At 33.6% G+C, this 15,563-nt stretch overlaps 2 protein-coding genes across 5 annotated transcripts in view; one reads left to right on the top strand and one right to left on the bottom strand.

Annotated features, from left to right (window-relative positions):
- LOC149827880 (protein EARLY FLOWERING 5-like) overlaps window positions 1–8,192 on the bottom strand; it is a 34,165-nt gene extending 25,973 nt beyond the window's left edge. Inside the window, exons 1-2 of the mRNA XM_090018281.1 lie at window positions 7,961–8,192; window positions 428–521 (exon numbers count right to left, since the gene is read on the bottom strand). Coding sequence (XP_089874407.1) covers window positions 428–521; window positions 7,961–8,041 — 175 coding nt within the window. The 5' untranslated portion in view covers window positions 8,042–8,192. The remainder of the gene's footprint in view (window positions 1–427; window positions 522–7,960) is intronic.
- Window positions 8,193–15,166: 6,974 nt separating this feature from the next.
- LOC149827879 (DEAD-box ATP-dependent RNA helicase 37-like) overlaps window positions 15,167–15,563 on the top strand; it is a 35,953-nt gene continuing 35,556 nt past the window's right edge. For all 4 annotated transcript variants that reach the window (XM_090019711.1, XM_090019709.1, XM_090019710.1 and 1 more), the window contains exons 1-2: window positions 15,167–15,370; window positions 15,478–15,555. The gene's annotated coding sequence lies outside the window, so the exon portion shown is untranslated. The remainder of the gene's footprint in view (window positions 15,371–15,477; window positions 15,556–15,563) is intronic.

Here is a 15,563-nt window from a genome sequence, read left to right as displayed (position 1 = left end):
CTCCTCCTCTCGTCTCCCATCTATTCTCTCCTCCATTTTCCTTTTATATAATCCCACAATGTCTGCAACACTTCGTATTCATGTCCAACACCAATGCTCATAAAAGTATCCAAGTAACATAGATAATAATGCAATTATTAAGGCATAATGTTAGCTGATTAAATGGTGAAGCATCAATTACTGGAAAAATCTTTAAATTATCAGAAGGTTGCAACTGTAAAAAGATAAAAATAAGAAGATTATGAACCTATAAAATATATTGAACACTACATCAGTAGCAGGTCATCAAAATCAATTAGAGACAAGAAACTTTTTAAATAATAAGTATGCTTATAGACAGCATGTTGAATAAATACCAGCACAGCAAATTTTTGGATGGAGGAGAGTCCAATTATAAAAAAGAATGTAGAAAGGCAGAAACACGCACTCATCATCTCTAGCTTATCAATTTGCTCCTTTATGGTCCCAGGATCCTTCTTAAGAATCCCAACTTCTCGCACTTTTTTCCTTTCCTTCTTATTCTGTAGTAAGCAGCCAACAAGAACAAAAATAATTATAAATCATGAAAGGATAAAATTAACTTTATAAACAAAACAACATGGAACACTGTAATATAGAAATGAATAAAAAATAAAAAATATTTAGGCATATCACACACAAAGCTTCATCCACAGTGTGGCTTGAAAAACAATTAAATACAACTTAACTCATTAATGTCTAGCAAACCGGATTCATGCTTAACAAAATCAACAGTGACACCATCAAGTTTATTAAGTTTTGCACTGCTGGGAAGCTTAGAAACAGATCCATGCACCAGAATAAGTATATAGTCCAAAATAATTAGTGTTGTTCAAATTCTCTAGATGCTGACTAGATCAGCATAAATCATTTATCATCTTCAAAAAATGGCATGTCAAACAAAAGAACATAGAGAATCGCCATATTTTGAGCACTAAACATGATGCAGCCAGTTTATCTTCATTCTTGCTACTCAATAGGACCCACATAAGGATTTATGTGACAGTTTATTTAGTTTATTTTCCACCATATAACTATGACATAAAATTCTCACCATATTGATTAAATATGATAAGAACTTTGTAACAAGAACATGCTTTAGGATTTGTGACAAGTTACTTATTCTCTTTTCTGCCTTACGAGATAAATTGCTTACCAGATTGACATAATGTGATAAGAACTTGGTAACAAGAACATGCTATGCAGACATACTAACACAATAAATATGCATAATGGGACAATTAGGGCTGGTAAATGAGCTGAATAAACCAAGCTTGATGTTCAATCTTGGATCGTGCTTGTCACAAGTTGAAGCCAAGTGCAACCTCATGACAATCTCAAGTTAAACTGGCTGAGCTCAAGTTGGCACACACACACACACACACACACACACACACACACACACACACACATATGTGTGTGTGTGTAGGGTAATACATCCGTGCTAAATATGGCACTGTGCTAAATGAATAATTTTATTGAATTTCTGGTGCTTTTTCAAAATTCTGACCACGCAGATTTGTTCAGCATGATTGATTTACTAGAAATCAACACTTGGATCATGAATTTTGGATGGAAAAAATGGTATTTGGAGCCTCAAAAATTTATGAAAATTGTAGGTCGTTGATTTTTGAAACCTTATAAAAACCTATCCATGCTTCGGAATCAAATGCACCAAGAACTGATTCCTACAAAAACAAGCATATAGATCACATTTGTACGGTCAGAATTCCGGAAAAAAAAAAGAAAATCCAATAGCATGTTTCATTTAGTGCCCATTGTTAAAAGTTGTAATCTCATAGACAATCTCATATGTAAATATCCTATCATATGTAATCTTTTATTTGTTTTCTAGTTTAGTTACATTAGGACAAATAGTGAGTTTTATTTTTTTGGTTTTTGGACTAGTGTAAGCTTATGCTTTTTGACCAAGTCAAAAAGCAAAAAGCAAGTAACTTTGGACATCCTTTAGACTTTTGCTTTTAGACTAAGTCAAAAAGCAAAAGCATGTAAGAGCTGTTGGACTCTCCAACGGCTCTAATAGAGCTGTTGGAGGGTCCAACAGCTCTTTCTAGCCCCTTCTTTCATGTATAAATATGGGGCCATACCCCATGAATTATGTATTCTTTTTGGAGTGGGTTTTCCCCACATGAGTGATATATTTATCCTCTTTTCCTTCTTGGTGTATATACTCTTTTGAGTATTTTTTTGTGGTTCTTGTGAGTATATTGAATGAACTCTTGTGTTCATTAAGAGATCCTTTGTGAGCTTGTCTTCGGAGTTGCTTTTGAAGTTCTATTTCCTTACACCCATTTAGCGTGGATGTATTACCCTATATATATATATATATATATATATATATATATATATATATCAAAGTAGAAGTGATAGGGTTTAGACCTTTTGACCGGAGCTCAATATGGATTGTTTACACCAAAACAAAAGATCATTGTTTCAAAGTTGAAAGCAATAGGATTTTGAGTATAAACCTATTGCTTGCAAGCCAAATGCTTTAAGTCTTCAACCATTTGTCCTACACTACACTATGTGATGTAAAATATATCTGAAACATATTCATTACTACTTAATGAGCCTATACAAGTTCCAAGCCAAACATATTTCATTCTTGTTGACAAGCCTATTTTATGAGTTCAAACCATAGTCATCTATATATCGTTCAAGGTATTTTCTAGGCGAGGGTATTTCTCGGAGAGATTTGCAAAAGTAGGAAAATCTTGGGGAAACCTTAAAAAAATCTTGGGAATTTTAGAAATACAAAAAATGTGAAAATTAATAAGAAATATAAAAATATAATAGGTATTGGAAAAAATAAGGAAATAACTTTGAAAAGCTTTTAAAATACAAAAAAGAAACCAAAAAATACAAAAGTTGGGCTAAAAATATATAAGACAAGATAATTTTTTAAAATACCACTATAATATCACAATATTATTGTGATATTTTGCCGATATTATCGGCTGACCTGGATTTGCTGATAATATCGCAATATTTTCAAAATATTGGCGATATTGGTGACACTGTTTCAAACAAGCTCTTTATGACCCAAAACATGAGCAGCTTGTCTCGTTTCCCAGCCCTAAATATTAGGGCATATAAAAAAGCTCTAGACACTAGGAAAAAACCAAAGTAGATTGTAGACAGAGTGTGTGCAAGTATGATACAGGGTTTCACAATTAGAAAAGACCAAAAAGAAAGAGAGAGAGAGAGAGAGAGAGAATTTCAACTAAGGGTTTACCAAAGGCACTTTGATAATCTTTTGCAGTTTTGGACAAGGTCAAACTAGGACTGGTTCAACAGATTTTATAATGTACGAACAAGAGAAAAATACAAGCTTGTAAATAAAAGGCTCAAGAAGGTAGAAGCCTACCGACCCTCAAGCTGAAACAATAAAATAGCAAAAAACAGTGTGATTCCAATAGCAGTCTATCTATAAATCTGGTGCCTCAACCAGCACCATAGATATCTAAGAAACTCCTTTTTCCGTTTGGATAACCAAGCTAGAGGATAGGCTTTATGAGATTTGAATTTGAGACCCTTTGGTTACAATAATGCAACTAATCATCCAGCTATCGCAATTGACTCAGCTCAGTAGAAAGGTAGACACTAATTGAACTATTGCAAGGTCATCTGCTAACGCAGCTTACCACTGGATTATGTTTTTGCAAAGTGAGTGACTGATGGCTAAGGTAATGGATTTGGAGCCAATTTAAAGAATCTAAAAGAAGGCGGATTCATTCCTTGTCCATTTTGCTTTCTTAGTTTTATAGCAAGATAAAGTCAATTAGATTTATATACATTTTCATCTTCTTATGTCATCAGTAGGACACAAGGCATGGTTTTTTGTCCATTCAATGTTGTGTTCATGTCTCTAACTGTGTACACCTTAGTTGTCAAAAGTTGTGCCTAGGCTCCACCTAGGCGTAAGGCCACCGCCTAGGCTTATAGATCTAGGCGGTAGGCCCATGTTTTTCGACCTAGGCTGCCTAGGCAGTGCTTAGGTTGTCCCCGCCTAGGTTGCAGGGGCATAGTTGTCATGTTTTTTAGTTTTTTTTGTGTCCTTTCCTTTTTTTTTTCTTCCTCCCGTCCCAAAAGCTTTCTTTTTTTATTCTCTTATTTTCTTTTGCTTTTCTTTTTCTTCTTCATCCTCCTTTCATCCCTCAGGCTTCCCTTTTTCTTTCTCTTCTTCTTCTTTTCATTCTTTCTTTTTCCTTTTTTTTCTTATTTTTTCCTTTTTTCTTTATCCTCCTCTCATCCCTCCACTCTCTTCTTCTTTTTTCTCCTTTTTTAGCTTTTTTTCTTCTTTTTTATTTTTGTTGTTTACATGTATGCATGTGTTTTTGACACACACACACACATATATATATAAAATCTGTTTTTTCAGCTCTCTCTCTCTCTCTCTCTCTCTCTCTCTCTCTCTCTCTCTCTCTCTCTCTCTCTCTCTCTCTCTCTCTCTCTCTCTCTCTCTATATATATATATATATATATATATATATATATGAGAACAGGGTTCATCCTATCCCCTTTTTCTTTACGTCACCGTTAAGACCCTCCAAATATCAAAGTTTCAGGTGTTTTATGCTAAATTTAAACCATTAGATGTTTTTATCAATACTTATTTATTGAGAAATAAGCTTTGTTTCAAATTGATTTGATGTAAAAAATGTGAACATTTTATCATGAAATTTTAGTAAGATATCAACCGATGATTTTTTTTTACGTCTAAAATACACATCTGAGCATAAAGATGCTTAATCAATTACATGTTTTTCATTCAACAACAATCATAAACACATCTAACGGTTCAGATTGAGTATAAAACATCTAAAAACTATGATTTCTTAAGGATCCTAAAGACCTAACAAAACAAGGGCAGGATAATCCCCATTCTCTCCCCTTATTTATTTATATATATATATAGAGAGAGAGAGAGAGAGATTAGTCGGATGGTGTACCCCAAGTTTTGGTGTATGGTCAATATTATGCAATTTCATGAATTTTGTGACATGTTACACTTAATTACACATTTCATCCATAGTTACAATCATATGTTTGTTATAAATTTAACCATTTATTGTAATATTTTTGTTTTCCGTGATATTTTATTTTTTTTTTTGTCCCACCTAGGATGACTAGTCCCGTGCCTATTCCTTTTAGGTGTCTTCCGACTAGCGCTTTTGACAACTAAGGTGTACACACATTCTCCTGCATGTGTGAAGACACACATTGTCACAAAATCAACAATATTTAGAAAAAACACACAATATCATCAAGATACTATCAACATATTTTTAGAGCTTCTTTTATTTTTCTATACTCTATATGCAAATTTTTTTATTCATCTTTTAAAAATTGAAAAATTACCACCTTTTCTACAAATTTTTTAATTGTTCGTGAAACTATATCTTTCTTAATTTTTATTATTTTCATATTTTTTCTAAATGCCAAGATTCCCAATACTTACCAAAAATGCCTATGATATCTCGAGATTTTGACTTGTCAATATACAGTAGGATGTTGAGATAAGAAGGATGTTTGATGTTTGATGTTTGATGTTTGATGTTTGATGTTTGATGTTTGATGTTTGATGTTTGATGTTTGATGTTTGATGTTTGATGTTTGATGTTTGATGTTTGATGTTTGATGTTTGAAGTTTGAAGGAATGGATCAGAAATTGCAGTAATCCATTAGTGTTATTTGATATTTTCAGAATTATGCTTCACTTATGTTGGAAAATATTTGTATCTGTCATGCTTTACAAATTACTTACAGTGGCATGGAATATGGATGTAAAAAAAATGTCTATATTGCACAAAGTTCTCACCTTGAATTTTATTACAAACAGCATAGCATTGTTGGAGTTTTTTAGCTAGCATTAATATAAGGGTACTTTCAGTTCTTAATTAATGAACCCTCCATAAAAGAATGCAACAAGGGGATTGATTAAGTGAAGAATTTGTTTCGTTCCACAAGTTACATTTCAGTGAAAAGCTTAAGTTTGATCAGGTTGAGAAGTCAACTATTAAGATTCATTGAGATGTCTTGACCATTTTCAATTCGAAAAGTTTCGTTGAAGCCAGAAGCTTAAGCTTGTCAGGTTGAGAAATCGATTATTAGAATTCATTGGGGAGTCTTGACCATTCAAATTCCACAGGCCGAGGAGTCTCAAATGTCTTCCATTGACGAAGTTGGCAAAAATCATCAACAACTATTGAGTCTGCACAGTTTTTGGCACTCAAGAATATTACCAATTGTTCTCATTGAACCATCTTTAGACAGATCCTGAACAGTTTATGCTTTATACATTCTTTCTACAAAATCTTGTAGCTTACTGCTGATTATTATTTTTCTACAGTATCAATTTGTCAAACAGCTTATCCAATGTATATTTGTATTAGATTTCATTTCAATCTTAAACGCATGTGCTAACACACAAAGAGGAGGGTGGTCATCTATCCCCCTGTCCAAGACAGTTTGACAATCTTAATTCATTGTTGACTCACATTTGAAGAGTTAAAATCCCTCGCTACAAAACTATCATGGAGATCCCATAAGAGGTAAAATTGAACAAAATTTTAAAACAAAAGAGAGAGAGCAACAATGAAGCACATGTAAGCATAAGTCAGATAGATTTTTTTTTCCACAAACTACCCAACCCATCATGGACACCTGTGACCACCAGCACCAATGTTCCTAGATTCTTTTAGAAAAGTTGTATTTAAATGTAAACAGTTAATTGCATGTTTTCTTGATTCCTTAACATTCTTCCTTTCATATCATTGTACATGTGGATGTGAATGTGCATTTCTTAGCATAGCTCAAAGAAAATATAACACTCAATGGACCTGTTTACGCATGGCAGAAGCCAACACTTATCTATAACCAGCATGATAGAGAATCATGAGCATTTGTGGAGTTTCTCCACTGGTGGAAATTAGGGATAAAAAGAAGAATAAGAAGTAGAGACAAAAGGGTCATTGAGTTCTTATTTGCATCATAATGAAAGAATCACATGACGAGGAAGGTTTATGATCATCACATGGCTAATAAGGTACAAAAACAAAGCTTGAAGGCAGAAGCTGCAACTGCAAGATAATGCTGTCAGTCAAAAGAACTAGCTGCTGCTTATCTGAGAGGCCATTAAATGCCTAGGCAAAAAATTAGGCGATGACTAGGCCAAAGGTGATCAAGCAATTCCCCTAAATAAAAGATACATCATAAAATAAGGTGATGCATAGGCAAGTGGTCGGGAAGATATGTCCTAGGTCGACTACCACACCTAGGCACTCCAAGAACGCTAGCACTTAGGATGGGAGCATCTAGACATGCTCTCGACTACATAGTTATTGAAATTGTGCATTGTGCAAGAGAATGAGAGAGCTGAAGTGAGACAATGAGATCAACCATCAGGAAAGTTTACGATTTTCACGTGGTTAGTATTCAGTAACCTACGTATATCCTCTTCCCAATAGAAACCTACAAGTAACGGGACAGAAACTTGAATCTGCTGGAAAATGTCTACGGTACAAGGAAAATCCTATCCAAACTTCATTCTTTCCGATTCAGACACGCTATTTCCGGAAACAAAAAGACCATATCAGATCAATTCAAGCACGCAACCTACGGAATACCACAGATTCTCACACAGGACGATCGATTCTAGACCGAACCTAGGCTTCGACAACCCGAGGAAATAGCTCAAACTCGTGAAGGAACCAGACGCGGAAGCCAAATAAAAAACTCTCTTTTTCCCCATACCGATGAAAAAAAAATCACATAGGGAATAAAACCCTGGAAACATCGATAAACGACGGCAACAAACGATGACGTGAAATCCCCATCTCCCAAGTGAAAGAAACAATCAAGCGCATGTAGACAAACGGAGGAAAAAACAGGGTTTGAGATTGGCAATGCGAATGCGTACCCTCTTCAATTCCTTCCTCCTGAGCTCCTTCCGATACGCATCGGTAGGATTCATGACCTTCCCTCCCTTTGTCGTCTTCATGATTAACGACGATGGGCGCCCTCTCCCCCTTCTTCTTCTTCTTCTTCTTTTTCTTCTTCTTCTCTCTCTCTCTCTCTCTCTCTCTCTCTCTCTGTAATTGGGGAAGGCTCCTATTCCTGATCTTCAGGCTTCGATAGAACCCATTTTCCGTGTCGCTCTCTTGTGTGTCGTCTTAGTGATTTAATGAAATTTTTAGTATTATTTCAAGAAAAACGCCTTTTGGGTACTAAAATATCAAAATAGTTTCTTATTGATTAATACCACAACCACCGCTTGTTTGGTAGGAATAGTTAGTTAGTTAGTGCATGTCACCTTGTGTTGAGGACGTAGCAAGTTCGATACCCAATGGTGGGGTTGTATAACCGATGGGTCTGCCTCTAACCCCAGCTTGCCTATAAAAATTTTAAAAAATGGTGTGGCCTTGTTTCCGATTTTCTAAAAATAATTCAATCTTGTGAGTCCAACATGCAAAGAAATAGTAGTTAGGTTGAAGTTATGGTGGGTCAAGAAAATGAAACCTCAAATTGGACCCATGTCTAGGTTCGATTGGGTTCCTACCTTTTGTATGGTCCTAAGCTATTTGGTACTTAACAGTATATCCTGGCATGGATCTTCTGTCATGATTGGATATTTATGACACCTTGTAAGTAAAGGGTTTTTTCTTTTGGCTTAAGGCATGCCACCGTGTAAGTGGTAAGCCAAGCTAACTGGATTTGGGCTAACTAGATTAAAACCAAATGAGTTTGGGCTAACTGAATATGGGTTAATCAGATTAGGACCAAACGAGTTTATGCATAACCATTTTCGTGTCTAATCAACTAAACATCTTTCATGTCAAATTTAGATTAAAAAAAACTTTTTATAATATTTAAGCATTATACATTATTACTTATGACTAACATGTCATTCACAAAGAGACAAATAATTATAACATGACTATTTTCTACTTTGTTATATATATTCATCAAATTTATCAAAGTCATGAAATGACATAATTAAACTATCATAATTGAAAAGATTCATAAATTTCAATTACAATACATGTAGGAGCATTTTCTCATAAATAGGGTATTCCAACACCATAATCATAGCAATCAAACTCACATTTATCTCTATCATGAACATTTATATCAGATCTAATATGATTCAAAACTGAATTCATGAAAAGTTTAGAAAAAATATCAAAATATAATTAAAGTCATAAACCTAACTTTCTCGATAAGAGTTCCCATAAACCCTTACCCAGCAATTTGATCTTAGCCCAATTTATATCTTGACTTTTTAGTTCTCAAATCATACCAGACCTAAATAGAATATTCATGATAACATACAAATTAAATAACTCACTACAACTAACCTATAACAAAAAATACATAAGTCATTTTCCTCGATCCAGGCCCTATAAGCCTAAACCGTAAAGGCTTACATATTTCTAATTACATTCGGTTGTAATCATGCTTAATAAAATAAATACACAACTTAATTAAGTTTGTGCTGCACAAAGCTTGTAAATATCACATCTCAACAACATACGCATTTAGAAGAATCAAAATCTAAGAAAGAACTCAAAACCCTAAATCGATTTATGATAAAATGAGGTTTTGATTATCTAAACCACAACTCATACAATTTTCATTAAGTCAATCATAAATTCATATATTAAACAAGATAAATATGTTGAATATGATCATATAAACAAATATACTCTTTGTTAGAAATAAATAAAATAATCGATTAATAAGATAATCAAGATTTTGTGATATATATCAATTTAAACCTGCATAGATTATTGTTTAGATTCTTTCTAGATGTTTAGCCCTTTATTTATGATTCAATAAGGTTTATAAATACTAATAATATACAATATATGTTCTAACATAGTTTAATTCCAAAATCTATAATCTGCAAGATTTTTATTAGATTAATGCATCTCTTTGAATTTATATAGAACATTTTTATCAAACCTATTTTACAATATTTGTTATTATGTGTTAATATTTATCCAATTTTTTTATAAAATATTTGAAGTCATTTCTATTGGGAGTTTATATCTTTTATCAGAGATGTTTCTTCTTCAATACGAATCCAAAACACGCAAAACAATATTTTAAATTAAAGATCAAGATGCGTAGATCATCATAGTAATTTTATTTAGATTTTTTAGACTGATATTCGAAGAGATATCAGTTTGTTTTTAAAATTGGTCGGGAATAACATGCAATCATCACAGATTTAGATTTCTCAAATAATATTTTTGTAAAAACTCTTTTTAAGATCATAAAACCTTTGAAATCTTATTATTTTTGTAATGCCTCAAAAATTCCAACTTAAAAACTTAGAATTTTAATCTTTTTTTTTTTAATTGCACAATAGGAGTAATTTGAGTTTTGAAAGAGTCAGACGATTTCGATGGGTTACAAAAATGAGAAACATATTTGAAACAAAGTTCCATTGCACAATAATAAAAAATTAAAACCATTTCATACATTATAAATAAACCAAGTTATCAAAGTTTATAAAAAAATATCACATTCCTTCATTTAATATCTATGTAGTCAAAAGCGTCGACTAGGTGCCTAGTCGGGCTAGGAGACTAAAAACCTAGGAATAGACCAGATTCCTAGGTATAAGAACAAAAAGTTTTTTTTCCTAAGTGTTGACTCAACGCCTAACTTGCCCTCGCCTAGGTGTGAGGGCAAGAAACAACTTTTTTTAATATTAAAACACAGAAGGGGAAGAGGAGGGTTATAACTTGTAAACACTTTTTCCTCCCTTTTTTTTTTTCTCCTTGGCTCACTCTCGCTCTTCTCTCTCACATGCTCGCCCACCCTCTGTCATCACCTTCACCCACCCTTCGTCATTGCCCTCACCCACCATCATCGTCCTCCACATCTAGGTACGCTTCTCTCCCACTCCTTATTCTTATCTCCCCCTACCTCCCTCTCCTCTTCCTCTTCATCTACCTCCTCTTCTTTTTCTTTTTTTTTTATATGTTGCTTATTGTTGATTTGTATACATGTTTGCTATTAATTTTTGCAATTTGTTGTTCTTCTTCTCTCACCCATCTTCTTCTTCTTCTTTTTTTTCTGAAAGCTACAGAGACACCCGTGAGCAGTTGGCAATGGAACCCTAGGTATCTCGTTCTCTTTTTTTCTCTTCTTCTTCCTTTCTCCCCTCTTCTTATACTTTTATTTCATTCTTCCTCCTTTTTTTCTCTTGTCTCCCCTTTTCTTCTTTCCTTCTTTGTTGTTCTTCTTTTCATTTTCTTTTTCTTCTTTTAAAAGCTATGGAGACACCCGTGCATAGTTGGACCTTAGGTATGCCTCTCTCTCTCTTCCTTTTTCCTCCTATCTTCTTCATCTTATTCCTTTTCTTCCCTTTTTCTCTTTTTTTTTGTTCTCCTCTCGTTTCCCTTCTTTTTCTTCTTCCCTTCTCCCTTGGTTTATATTTTCCTGTTTTTTTAATGTGTGTTTTAAAAACATGCTTTTATTAAGGTGTGTTATAAAATTTGTGTTAGTATATGTTTTTTTTTAAAGTACGAAGGCATGATTTTTATTTTATTTTGTGGTTGTATCAAAGCATGTTATGTATTTTGTATTAGTATATGATTTCCTATTTTAAATATTTATATATCATGTTTCTCAAATGTTTCTTTGAATGCACATGATTCAGTTAAAATTCTTGATGGTTACTTTCTTTAGTTGATGTATTATATATACATCCTAATATAAGATGATATTGTTATTTATATGTAGATCATATGTTTGATTATTTATATATTTTAATTTCTAGAATGTTTCTTTGAATGCATGATCTTTGTTTTACATTGTTTGACATGTTTTTTTTTTCTATTTCTTATTGTTGATTTGTATGCATATTTGCTATTATTTTTTGTAGTTTGTTTATATATGTTATGTATTTTTTATTTTTATATATTCTTTATTGGTGTACCGTCTAGTCTGCCCAGTCATCAACTAGTCTTTTTAGTGGCTCGTTGCCTAAGCGTTGCCTACCACTTTTGGCTACATAGTTTAGTATACTTGCAGAAGTGAAGCGCGCAATATCTCATAAATTTTCCTATATTTTCAAGAGTTTAAATATATTATTTAATTAAATAATTATATATTATATTCCTAACTTTTAAAATAATATATATATTATTATATATAGACTAACGTCAATATGAGTACAAGATCCATATATATATAGATATATATATATAGGTTGACGTCAATATGGATCTATATATGGTTCAAGATCAATATTGACTAAAGACCCATGTATATATATACATATATAGGGGGCTAACATCAATATGGATCTGGACATGGTTCATGATTCATATTAACTAATACTCACGAATATAAATATAAAAATTATATATATAGACTAAAATTCAGATGGATTTGGGTCATGGGTCCAGCCAAGACCCATAATCCATTCATACACTTTTAAAAATAAAGAATGAATTTAAAACTTTATATATATATATATATATATATATATATATATATATTAAATAAGAAGTTCAAATTTGGGAAGAGTTCTACTTATAGTATAACTCTATCCCAAACAATATACTAGAAGGGGGGAGTCACCCCCTAGAACGCCCCTTCTTCTATAAAGTAAGCCTCCCTCTCTAAAAAACGTTGCAAAGAAAAACAAGAGAAATAGATGATTGAGCTGAAAAGAGAGGAATAAAGAAAGAAAGAGCGAGAGAGAGAAAGAGAGGGAAACCGTGTTCTTTACTTGCTTTGACATCGTTCTACCTTATTTCTCTTTTTGCATATTTACAAGAATAAGGTACGAGTTCTTTTTTTTTTGATAGACGAGGGTTTAACATGACTTAAATCATGTCTGACAAATTTTGCATGTATAATGCATGCATTTTTATCATTCTTGATGCTTAAATTCAATTTACTGATTTCTAATAATGTCTGCAAAATTTTGCATTTATACCATGTATATTTGTAGCGTTCTTGATGTTTAAATTATTATTTTTTTGCATCCCAATCATGTCTACAAATTTTTGCATACATACCGTGTATATTTTTAGCGTCATTGATGCTTAAATTCAATTTCCTGCATCCCTAGTCATATATGCAAATTTCTGCATGCAAACCATGTATATTTTTAGCGCTCTTAATGCTTAAATTCAATTTTCTGCATTCCTAGTCATGTCTACAAATTTCTGCATGCATATCATATTTATTTTTAGCACTATTGATATTTAAATTTGATTTTCTATATCCCTGGATATGTTTGCAAATTTTTATATGTATATCCCATATATTTTTTAGTGTTCTTGATGCTTAAATATGATTTTTTGTATTCTTTAACATGTCTGTAAAATTTTTCATGTATATCTTATGTATTTTTAGTGTTTTTTGATGCTTAAATCTGACTTTATGCATTCCTAAACATGTTTAAAATTTTTTGTTTGCATATATCATGTATTTTGATTGTTTTTGATGCTCAAATCTAATTTTTTGAATTTATAAACATGTTTGCAATTTAACATGTATTTTCACCATTCTTGATATTTTTCTTGATTTCCAGCATGCTTGCTATTTTCTGCATATATGGTTTTTGTGTTCTGGATAGATTTCAACAGTGTATATATATTCTATTTACATTATGTTGTCATACATATGCTGTTTGTACATGCTGTCCGCATATTTTGTTTGTATATGTTGTCCATGTTGTTTACACATGCTATTTACCATATGTTGTTTGCATTATGCTGTCTACATTATACTGTTTGCAGTATGATGTTCGCATTATATTCTGTGTGTGCTGCCGGCGTTCTTGTGCAATTCCATAGCCTAAAATATATATACATTTATGCTAATTGCTTTTGAATAGATTTACAACATAATATATATATATATATATTGATTACTCTTGAACATATTCAAAACATAATATATATATATATATATGCTGTCTGTGTTGGAACATGAAATTTTGATTAATCATGTGTGATTCATGTTAATTGAAAAAAATCTTGCAATGCTAATTTATTGTGGTAACGTCTAATTCATTGACGGACCATTGAAAGCCTTGAGCATGTATTACTTACCTTACGAAATATTAAATTGCGATATTTGCATTAAAAAATATTTTTGTCAAAAAAATTGGGTTTTTTGAATTAATTACGCTATTGAACAATTGTGATAAAGCAACGACAACTCTCATGCGCTAGTGGGATTCAATTCTGTGCCTTCAGCTTGACACAGGACCCCACTGACCTCATCTCTTGTTCGAGTTCAACCCAAATCCGACCCGTTTATTAAACGGGTTGGCTGTGGCAAATATTTTATGAAATTTTTATTAAAACGTATCCAATTAATGGGATTTAGTTCTGTTCCATTTTATATCTCTAAGTGGAGCCAATTCCACTGAGGCAGGGTTCCTAGCCTCAGAGTTTTATGTGGATGAGTAAGACAGGCTGAGCCACCACGATCAGGTCTTTTTGCTGGTGCTGTTTATTCAGTTTTTTTAAAAAAAGTAGAGCCAATTCCAACTCAATCGGAGTTTATACCTTAGGTCCTAAGCGGGTTGGCGTGTCAGCATACCTCAACCCGAACCCGACCCGTTTATTAAACGGGTTGGCTGTGGCAAACACTAACCCGACCCATTTAATAAACGGGTAACCCGACATGACCCGCCAACCCGTTTAATAAATGGGTTGGGTTAGGAAAACGGGTTGGTGGGTAGCGGGCGGGTTAGCGGGTCAGGTTGGTGGGCGGGTTGGTGGGTCAGGTCACGGGTCGGGTTGGCGGGTTGACCTAACCCGTTTATTAAACGGGTCAGCCGGGTTGGCCTACCCCAACCCGAACCCGACCCGTTTAATAAAGGGGTTAGGTTGGTCGACCCGTTTATTAAACGGGTTGGCTTAAGCCCAACCCGAACCCGCCTAAGAGGCGGGTTGGCGGGTCGGGTCAGGTTTTGCCACCCCATACCATGTTGGTAGGTGAGGGTGACACCTTTCTTCGTCTGCAAGTTTCAGGTTTAGGCAATAAACAAAGGGTTTTCTAAAAATACCTACAAAGACGGGGGTGTGTATGAAAAAACCAAAAAGGATTTTTTTACTTTTTCTTTAGATTTCAGGATCTCATTTGTAGGTGTTGTTGGTGTGTGAGTTTACGAGAGCACGCATTCGCGAAACGAAGCTGCAATTTCTCAGAAAAAAAAAGAAAATAAAAAAGAACAGTGCTTTGGGTTCCTTCTAGGGTTCCGCCTCTCTCTCTCTCTCCCCTAATATGTCGGTCGGCCGAGTTGAACTACGGAGGACTGGTTGATTATTCTGTTTTGCAGCCACTAATGGTATTTTCTCTTCACTTTCTTCGTCTCTTCCCCTCTTTTTCTTGCCCCATGTTTGACTAGGGATTTGATATGCGTTTTGTTTTGTTTGTTCCTTTTTGATGTGTTAGGGCTTCTGAAGTGTCGGAGAAGCGATTAAAGGTTGCACTGTGATATGCGCTGTTCGTGGGAATTCTTGTTCTAGCAAGGTTAGTTT

The sequence above is a fragment of the Nuphar pumila genome, chromosome 10 (genome assembly GCF_984573655.1).
Source record: "Nuphar pumila chromosome 10, dmNupPumi1.hap1.1, whole genome shotgun sequence".
NCBI classification, from domain to species: Eukaryota; Viridiplantae; Streptophyta; class Magnoliopsida; order Nymphaeales; family Nymphaeaceae; genus Nuphar; species Nuphar pumila.
Note: the sequence above shows the minus strand (reverse complement) of the source record. Positions and strands in the feature narration are given on the sequence as shown.